Below are 10,512 nucleotides of genomic sequence, written 5' to 3' on the forward strand. Positions count from 1 at the left end.
TCTGGCTACAGAGGTACTATGTAACTAGTCCTGGTTAGTAAGTTGTGAGGAAGTGCCAGGCCAGTTTGAGACTTTTCAGACTCTTTTTCCTTCTAGCTTAGCAACCAGCAACACTGGAAAAGGTAGCTGCACCAGGCAGGGTCCCTGAGAGTAAACCTGCAGACTCCCAAGAGTCTTAGAGCAAGATTGTAGAGCAGCACTACCCAGCCCATTCTGAGTGCCTTGAGGTGATTAACAAAACCTAGAAGCCCTTCTAGCAAAAAATATTTAGAAGGAAGACTAGGTTTACTTCCTTTATAGTGAATACTCATCTTGATTGATTTTTAAAATATTTATTTATTTATTTATTTGAAAGGCATAGCTACAGAGGCAGAGGCAGTCAGGGAGAGAGGGAGAGAGAAGGACAGAGAGGGAGGGAGGGAGGGGGAGAGAGAGAGAGAGAGAGAGAGAGAGAATCTTCCATTTGCTAGTTCACTCCCCAAATGGCCACAAGGGTGGGTGGTGGGCCAAACTGAAACCAGGAGCCAGGAGCTTCTTCTGGGTCTCCCAGGTGGGAGCAGGGGCTCAAACACTTGGGCCATCTTCTACTGCTTTCCCAGGCCATAGCATAGAACTTGATTGGAAATGCATTCTCAAACTGGTGCCCATATGGGATGCCGGCACTTCAGGCGGCAGCTTTTTCCTGCTACGCCACAGCACTGGCCCCTGATTTTTTGTTTTTAAAAGGTGGAACAATAAATAGGGCCCCAGTTCCAACTGGCTCTAGAATTTTTAACCTTGACAGCACTCAAACAGAATAAGGATAAAATTCCACTTAATAATATCAATTGTACAGGGCCAGCATTGTGGCACAGTGGGTTAAGCCACTGCCTGCAGCGAAGCATCCCATATGGGCACCAATTTGAGTCCCGGCTGTTCCACTTCTGATCCAGCTCGTTGCTAATGTGCCTGGGTTAGCAGCAGAGGATAGCCCAAGTCCTTGGTCCCTGAACCCATATGGGAGACCTGGAAGAAGCTCCTGGGTTCCATCTGGACCAGCCCTGGCCATTGTAGCCATTTAGGGAGTGAACCAGTGGATGGAAGATCTCTCTCTCTCTCTCTCTCTCTCTCCCTCTCTCTCTGTAACTCTGCCTTACAAGTTAAAAATAAATATTTTAAAAAAATTGTGATGAATTGAAATTGGAGCTCAAAATTACACTAAGAGTAGACACATAAGCTGATTCATAGTTTCTCACCTAATGCTTCTAGATTTTTAGGTGTTTTTAAAATACCTATGCACCTATTTTTCCATGTTATGAATTCACATTCTAAGTTCAATACTGAGTAATTTAGAGAAATTCAAATAAATATTTCATATAAAGTAAAAAATAAAAATACAAAGCATAGTTTATATTATTTAATGATACAATAGGAAAAACAATGTTACACTTGAATGGGTGGTTAATATTAATTTTAATTTCTTTGGACTGAAAATTTCAACTATAATTTTAAAAGACCAAATCATCATCAGAAATTTAAAATTAAATAAAAGTTAAAGGCAATAAAATAGCTTGATAAATAAGTTTTAATTTTTAAAATATGACACACTTACTATTAACATACAAGGCATCAAATTCCATAGGAAAGAGCTCAAAAGCTTAAAAATTGCCCTTTATAATATCAAAAAACACTTCATCAACATCAAATTATTTTTGTTTGGCAAGAAAAGTAATATTAAAAACACAATGAGAACCACAGTAAAAGCTGTAAATACTCTATGTAGTAATAACCTAGCTTTGCTTTCTTACACATTTGCATGGAGTGTGACTAGGAAGCATAAAGATGCCAGGGGGAAAATAAGACTGGCTGTTCCTAAAATACAGGAGAGTTATTAAAACTTGGAGCAAGGGGATGAACTGACCATATTTCTATGAAATAAAATAATAATTCATGTCTAGATAATTTCTAAATATGCCACACTCTTATAACCCTGACACTGAAAGGTTAAAAAATAAATCAATAAACATTTGTGGGATGCTGAACAACCAGACCAGATTTATGTAATTATAGCATCTCATTCTGAGGCTGATTCCAAATTCTTCATTCATGACCTGTGAAAGACTTCTCTTGTTCATAAAGTCCACATTAAGGCATGCCAAATTCCTATAAGAAAATTATTCTAACAATTGCTTTGGATATTAAAGTTGTTAGCTATAAAATATACTCCTAAAATATACACAGACTTGAGTGCACCACAACTTGTACAGTAACAAACATAAACCACAAGTACACTCTCAAGTGTAAGTCACATGTTTTTCAAGTCCATCTTACGTGTTTAAAATAACATTTTACTTTTTACAGTGTTGATGCACTTGCCAGGAAAATTATTTCCCAAGTTGTATGTCCATAAAAGTTGGAAGGAGAGAATCTTGTAGAATATGATGAACCATAAAAGGATATAGCTGAGAATCAGCTGAAAGACAACTATGTGTTACTTCTCTTTCTTATGCACTCTTTTATGCCGGGAAAAAGCCAGTAAGACTTCATTACAATTCTTATCACTACAGTCATTCTTTATGCCCAATTCTGGGAAAGGTTAAACCCATTACAGAGAACTGTAAGGATCTCTGTTACTCCTGTATCACAGTGGAATCTAGTTGATACATTAAATCTTACTGAAGTAGTTGAACATCTGACAAAGGGTATGAATCTTTGTTGTCAAACCATGCTTTTATGGTAGCATTAATTACTGTGATTGAATCTGACCTTCAGCTTAAAAAAATAATTCTCCTGATAAATAGAGTGCTTTTTCTTTAATTTTGGATAATTACTACCAGTAAGCCTTTGCATGTGGCTAACATCACACTTGCTCAATGTTCCTCTTAGAATTTCTATCTGTTGCAAAGAAGTAAAAAAGGTAGAGCCACTTGGGTTCAGATCTTTGATTCTTGATATTCAACTGGTATGGTCCTCACTCATTTAAGCTTACCCCGGTGGGGCAAAGGAAAGGCACAAATAAAGTTGGTAGAGCTGCCTCCACTTCAAATTGCACCTCAGGGGTTGGTGTTTGGCAGAGCTGTTTAGACACCACTTGAGTTGTCTGCACCCTATGTAAGAGTGCCTGGTTTCAGGTTCTGGCTCTGCCTCTTAGTCTGAATTCCTGCTAATGCACACCCTGGAAGGCAGCAGGCAATGGCTCAAGTAGTGAGTCCCTGCCACTAACATCAAAGACCCAGATTGAGTTCTGGGCTCCAGGTTATTGTGGGCATTTAGAGTGTGAATTAGCACATGGGAGATCTCTCTCTCCCTCTTTATCTCTTTTTTTCCTTTCAAATAAATAAAAATAAATATATATTTTAAAAATTTTAAAATAAATATATATTTTTTAAAAAAGGATGTCTTCCAACATTGACCCAATTGATTCCCTAAAATAGATAAGTACTGGGGAGGGATGTATTTTAAAAATTCAGCAAAGCATGTGTATCAAGGCAAGTAATACAGAATCAAAGGATTTATCAGTCATATGCACAACCACCAAGGACTTCATGGTTCCAAGCAGTCTTGCCCTTTTCTAAACTGTAGGTCAGCTGTGCAATGGGAAGCCACCCTCTGTATGAGGGGCCAGAGGACATCGTGCTATATGGTCTGCTTCAGGTGCTCAAAAGGCTAGAAAGGATGCATGGCATTGCAAAGAAAACTCTTTACAAACTTCTCCACATGAGTTTAAGGTGCACTAAAAAGAAACAGTTTGGTAAAGACATTAGGAGGCTTAATCTGTCCATTAGTGGTGTGTAGATCTCAATAGTAGATCTGATACTCATTCCATTGGCCCATACTCCTGAAAGAAGGGCTGCCTTTTCATTAAGATGAAGAATATAACTCTTGAGTACAGATGGTCTAAAACCAGGTAAATAAGCTAAAGACCTATGAACTCTGAAAAAAAGTTTTGCTTTTCTAGGTCTAGCAGTGAAAACTATCAGAGTTCACAACTGGCATGATGTTGATAGATCTAGGGTTATAAATCTGCATGAAGGATCCAAGACCAACGAAGTCTCTACCATTTGTCCTCTGCTCCTGCCAAGGTACTTCCACAGCTCTGAACACTCCTTATCAGATTAGTAATAACAGTGTGCAATTCAGGCCTTTTCTTTGCATTTATTACCACCATTTTAAATTTAAGTAATTTTCATCTCAAATTTAGGCAGTGATGGGGTGGACAAAAGCTATACAAACCAAATACATGGGAGAGAGTTAATTAAGGCAATTATCTGAATTATGTTACCACAGCATTAAAGGGTCATTCAGATAATATTCTGAATTGGTCCCTTTGGGTGTAATTATCCACCCTCATAGATGGAGACCCTTAAGAGTTGTACTTTCTAAATAGGCAGGTTTAAGTAATGTTGTTGAAATAACCATTTACTTACCAAATTGCAATTCTAAATTCTAGAGAAAAGTGTAAAATTGTACAGAATCCTCAGAAAAGAGCAAATGCATTCTGACTTGCCAGTTCTCACCCAATCTCACGACCCCCCAGAATATTTTCTTTTCCTCAATGGAATTTTTAAATGTTAGTTTTATATCACACTTTTATAATTTGGTAGCATTGCAAGGTTCATTAAATACATACATATAAAACCTTCGGCTTTTTCTCCATTTTCATTAATTTTAAAGAACTGAACAGACTTCGTAACATTTGATTCTGAGGTTCATTCTCCTTCATCAATTGAAAATTGGGCTGTACATTAATTCTTTATAGCCTGTCATTTGGCTAATTAATCAGTTTCATCAAAAAAAATTCAGCTGATCTCACTTGGTTTCTATGAAAAAACATATATTTTTTTAAAATTGTTTTTAAAATGTACTTTAAAAGAATACAGCTCAGACCCACTGACTTCGCCAAGCAGTAACAGATCATTCCCTTCTTGCTTCAACACCACCCAACGTGGATCCTCGAGCAGGCTAATATCAGATAACTCATCTAACACACACATTCTGGAAAGGTATGTACAGCACGAATCATGACATTAGAGTCAAAGCAAAACAAAGGTTTGATCAAAAACATGGAAAACCATCAATAGCAAAGAACAATCTTTTATATGGACCCAATTCTTTCTGAAGCAGGAAGTCAATATTATTCTGTAGGGTAAGGAAACTGGGCTATGTGTAGCTTCCTCTGATGAGCATACAATTTCTGAGTTTTACCTTTAATTCTTTACATACCTGTCGTGACTAAGACACTTTGCCAGCCAAAATCACCCATGTATTCCACAGTCCCAGTAACAATACAAGCCTCAGGTGTTAGGTTTTAAAATCTACAAAGAAATCACTTTTCACCCACTTTCTTATCCCTATTCCAACTGCCACCTCTAATCCTCTTTACGAACGACCTCACTGATCCTCATAACACAGGAATGGAAGTTAAAATAACTCCTGTAGAAGAAGGTTGGGAACACCTCAAAGATAACAAGACATTTCTGAGTTTGCATCCCCTACACCCTTCCTGATCTACTGCCAATACCAAGGTGGTATGTCAATGTGTGCACTGGGCACGTGTCTTGCCCTGCTCAGTTGTGATCATTCTTGCACAGAATGAGTTTGTACTTTATGCAGCACAAGCAGATAGCTCCTGAGGGCCTGAATGTAAGGTGCTGAGAATGATACCTAGACTACTGGGCAAGACAGGTGAGTTTTGGTGAACAATGAAGACAGCAGTACCCACTGAATCAGTGTGTGTAATGTCTTCCTGTCTCTCTCTTCCCATCCTAACGCTTTGGCCATGGGTGTAAGGACTGCTGCCATCCAAGGCATCAGCTTGTTGCCTGGCCTAGAACAAGCAATGCAGTGTACTAGGCACAGCTCCCTACAGTCTAGCTGCAGCTGTACCCAAGGTTTTCTCCAAACAAGGAAAATACCACATAACCTGGGAGCTTGCCAGAGTCCATCATGACTCAGCCTGCCAAGATGATTGGCTGTCTGGAAATATATTTTAAAAGTTTCATGCTTTGTCTCTCAGCAGAGACTGGTAACTAGGATAAAGGCAAACCCACAAACAGAAAGTGAAATTACTATCAACAACTGGTTTTGGCTTCATTTAGAAAACGGGCATGTGACACTGGCAGATATCTGGCACTAATTTGTAGATTAAATTCATATTTGTCTTATAATGATTTATATAATTTTCTTTTAATAGAAATTTTATCCTAAAGACTTGATTACCATTTCTGAATACAGGAATAGTTTTAAATATAATATTCTTAACAGCCTTCTTTAAAAATATCAACATCCTCAAGCTTCAAAATATTCAAATTAAAAACTCTGTATTTTAGTGTTTAGCCAAATCACGGGCAGAAAAATTGAGCAAGAAAATGGATAAGCACCTTGGAGAATTAAATATGAGCCTTATTATGTGATTAATACTTAAGCTATTTTTCACAAAATAGATTACTGACTGATCCCACAATGTTTAGGACCTCCAGGGATCCAAAGAATACCCCCATATTCATTTAAAAGAAATCATTTGTACATTGGACTGTCAGAAAAATTTTGTGATAGAAGTACAAACTCATGGCCATTAGAGATTAGTCTTTAGTTCTTTAGAAGCATTGCTGTAGCTGGTTGTGGTTTCTCCAGCATCTTACATGGCTTTTCTTCTAAAGAGAAGATACACGAAGAACAAAACCACTTACTGGCTATTGGTTTGTGAAATAAATACATAAATAAATAAACTGCATTGTTATTTAAAAAAAGGGATTTTCTTTTTTCTTTACAAAAATGTCAAGGCAGACTCTCCAGAAATTCACAACCAGAATTAATTCTGTACAGCGAGAGCATCCTCCTCCACCAAGGACAGTTCCAGGGTATTTTCATTAGTGCTGGTTTTCATCCTGAAGTTGAAAGAACCGTAGAGTTTTGCAGATTCTTTGGAAGAAGCAAACCTGTTGCGACGATAGAGCTCCCCCTTCCACATAGACATCATCAGCAGACAGGACAGAACGACGCCCCCCAGAGTGAGGAGGCAGAGCCCAGCGATGACACAGCGGTCCAGGTGAGCCCCCAGCCTTGCACTCTCCTTCTCTAAGCGCTCCATCTCCCGGGCAGCCACCGTGTTGGGATCCACAGTCACCTCCCGTGGCACAATGTAAGAGATGATCACCAGCAAGATGCCAGTGACCAAGAACAAGATGGCGCTGATAAAACCATAGTCTACCGACTTCCCTGAAGACATAGCTTCCGAACTTGTGTCATCTTCATCTTCAGATATCAGGGATATGGCAGCCTCTTGGGACCAGTCATTTGGATTTCCCCAGCCAAGGTCTCCGGGATGACTACTTCTTTTTGCTGAAGGAGACCTCTGATTCCGCTGCTCCAAGTTGACATTCTCATCTACATAAGTAAAAGAAGTTTCTAATTCCTGGCTGCAGCAGTTGCAGACTTTCCGTTCTGCTGTTATTTGGCTGCTCCCCAAGTCAAAAGGTCCTGGTGAGAAAGAGTCTGGCAGAGCAGCACTGTCTTGCTGAGAGGGGGGAGGGGATGCCTGAGAGGGGCTAAGTCTAGACCCTTCCATCCCAGCCGCTCTTGGTGCAGATGTGCAGTGTCTCTGGCAGCAGAGAGCAGCTCTTGTGGCTGCTACATCTGCTGGGTCACCAGGAGGCCCTGCTGAACTCCAGTCCATGGCATTGCTCAGATCTGTCTGGCTGCGCTTCCTAGCAAGGCAGTGGAGCTCCATGGGAGCTAGTCAGACATCCCCGGCACCTTCCGGAAGTTCTGCCAATAGCAACACAGTTAGGTAAGAACCTGACAGAAGCTAAGGCTGTACTGACAGGAGTGCTGCTCCCGAGGTTCCCATTTCCTTTGCAGCTACTGCTGTCTGCACCTGAGCCCCAGCTCCTCAAAAGGGCCAAACAAGGGAGCAGATACCTAGAGGCAGGAGGTGTGAAAAGGGCAAATCATCTGACTTGTCGTGGGCGTCAACACTGAGAAACTTAGGTCAGCAAAGAAAGGGAACGGGGAGGACACAGCAGTGTCGATGGAGAAAGCCCGCTGCCATCACCATGCCAAATTTATCCAAGGACTCACACTTTCCTCTGACAGCATCCTTCAAAGGAGAAGGCGGGTTTCCTGCAGAAAGACACAAACGAGAAAGGCAGGCGCCCTTTTTAGCAGGACTGCTAAATTTCTGGAGGACTTGGGGAAGCACAGACTTCTTAACAATTCAAGTAGATTGTGTTTACCTTATCTTTCTTTACTTGGGAACAGACTGTAATACAGATTAGCTTCTGAGAATCCCCACAAGCAAACGAGAACGTGTTCCCAGTGGGTACCACTGGAGCAAAGACTCAGCAATTTGACCAGCCACTTCTTCTAACTTTATATCTCATGCACACATCCAGGGAGCCAAGTCCATGGCCCTGTGTTTCTAAGACCCCATATGGCTGTCCACGGTGCTTTCAATCTGCCCCATCCACAGATCCAGTGTGTGCTACACCTTTGTGGTAATCCCTGCAGAGGACAATGAACCAGCCCACTCCACACACATGCAGCTGTAAGTGGACCTGAGTTCCTTCCCCTCTGTGCAGTTTGTTAACAAATGTGCACAAAAAATGAACCATCCAGAAATGTTTACACACCCAAACTAGAAGTAAACTGACAAGGAGTCAAATTATAACCCTGTACAGCCAGAGTTTAGTTGAAGCAAACAGGTGCAAAGCTGTTTCCAAGGTTACCTCTGGAACTTTCTTTCCATGACACTCCCTCACCCCCCACTGCAGCAGGAGTCCTTTCTGGGATAGAACTCTGTGTTGAGCACAAAACCATCTGCTCCTCTTTCTCTGCCTCTGCCATCTTTCCCAGAAATAAAAGTCCTCTTCCTACTATCACTATTGGGGGTTTTAATCAATGGAACCTTTCACTGTGCTTTGAAATCCAGGGCAATGATTGATTTTAACCCCTGGCTTGAAGATTTTTATGCTTCAAAACCCACAGCTCCAACAGCTGGTAAGAGGCACTGGCAGCACAGAGGAAGGCACAGCTTCTGGTCAACCTGACAGCTCACTTAAAAAACAACATGTTACTGCTCTACATCAATTTGATTTTTGGGGAAAAAAAATTAAACAAACACGTTTGCCTTCTGTTATCGGAGTTTCTCGGCACTTAAAACAGCAAAAAGCACTAAGTGCAAGAAAACCACATCTGAACCAGTGCTTTCCTTAGCATGCGGGCAATCGGCTACTGAAGGATCCCTGAATGAATGAACCAATGGTAATGGGCTTTACCAATTAGTAAAATGAGAAATCGTCTGGCTGTTCCCTCAGGCACAGGGCGCTCTGATTAACCTTGGGCACGACTGACTCATCACATTAGACTACTTTGGATAAAATCGATAGGAGACCCTTATGGGGACTTCCAGTTTGTAACAAAAGGGGAGAAACTGGCGCTTAATTCTTTTCTCCTGCCTCTATCCCTCTTCAAAGAGAAGAGACTCTGCTTGTTCTATCAGAGACACATTATCTGTACAGTCGATTTCCTTTGCATTCTCGCAAACCAGGGCTTCTAGCCTCACTGGAGCAGGGATAATCCCAGGGGACCAGCTCTTTTCCTTTCTCTCTCTCTCTCTCTCTCTCTCTCTCTCAAATGCAGGTCTGTTTAAAAACCCAGATAATCTCAAAGCCAGGAGATAACACTTTGCCTAGTCTGATGGTCATCAGTGTAAAAAAAAAAAAATTAATATGTGCACAGGAACTAAGTGACACGGGCGAGGCTGGTCTTGGGGAGCCGACCTCGGGATGCGTCCTGCGCCCAAGCTCCGGCCAGCGGTGTGCCACACGGGCGCCGCGCCATCAATCAACCCACTCCAGGCGAACTCAGAGCCTACCCAGGCACCGGAGCCAGGCTGTGCCCGCACAGTAACCGCGGCGAAGCAGGCACCTTCCGCGCGGAGTAGGGACAGGAGCCCCTGCTCCGCCAGGCTCCCGGGCTCTCTCCTGCACCGCGCGCCTCCTCCGCACCCGACTCTCCGCCACTCACCTTCTGCCTCGGCCACCCAGAACGTCTGGAGCCCCGCGCGCTCACCCGGGCGCGGCTCCCCGGAAAGTCTCTCAATCACCAGCCACCGCACTTGTAGCCTCCGCGCGCTCCGCTCCGCCCGGTGGGCAGCGCCTGCCGTGCGGGGCTGGGCGGGGCAGGGCAGGGCGCTCCCTCTTGCTGAGCATCCCGGGAGATGTAGTTCAGGGATGGTGTCTGCATCTCTGGTCTCCGTTTCCTCTCAACCTTCTTGATTTTGTTCTTCCCGCTACACCCACATATTCCACCCCGGCACTTCAGAACATAGCACTGGCTTCTAAACTGAGATTGTCGTCCCGTAGCCTCAGGTGTGGTCACAAGATTGTAGGGGAAGGGCTGGAGGGAAGGAGGGTATATTTAATTCCAATTGTGTGGGAAGCGATTTGCATGTTTTATTTTATTTAATACTAAAACCAAGCCTTCAAAGTGGATCGTAGTAATCGTTATTTTACAGATGAGGAAACAGGCTCT

At 42.3% G+C, this 10,512-nt stretch overlaps 1 protein-coding gene across 2 annotated transcripts; it reads right to left on the reverse strand.

Moving 5' to 3' along the window:
- Positions 1-1,086: 1,086 nt before the first annotated feature.
- Positions 1,087-10,184, reverse strand: TMEM74 (transmembrane protein 74). Of its 2 annotated transcripts, none has more exons than XM_051844769.3 (3): positions 10,006-10,184; positions 7,900-8,100; positions 1,087-7,746 (listed from the first exon to the last, which is right to left on the reverse strand). In XM_051844769.3, exon 3 carries the CDS (start codon positions 7,706-7,708, stop codon positions 6,791-6,793), a length of 918 nt encoding a protein of 305 aa, XP_051700729.2. In that variant the 5' UTR covers positions 7,709-7,746; positions 7,900-8,100; positions 10,006-10,184; the 3' UTR covers positions 1,087-6,790. The 2 variants fall into 2 exon arrangements, with proteins under 2 accessions (XP_051700729.2, XP_008254053.2); XM_008255831.5 differs by having other exon boundaries at positions 8,059-8,100; positions 10,006-10,183.
- Positions 10,185-10,512: the final 328 nt, after the last annotated feature.

This window comes from Oryctolagus cuniculus, chromosome 6 (assembly GCF_051225735.1).
Source record: "Oryctolagus cuniculus isolate XC-2025 breed Fujian yellow rabbit chromosome 6, ASM5122573v1, whole genome shotgun sequence".
In the NCBI taxonomy this organism is placed as follows: Eukaryota; Metazoa; Chordata; class Mammalia; order Lagomorpha; family Leporidae; genus Oryctolagus; species Oryctolagus cuniculus.

What these genes read in the sequence shown, in the direction of transcription:
- TMEM74 (XM_051844769.3), bottom strand. Translation starts at nt 7,708, where the DNA reads ATGGAGCTCCACTGCCTTGCTAGGAAGCGCAGCCAGACAGATCTGAGC.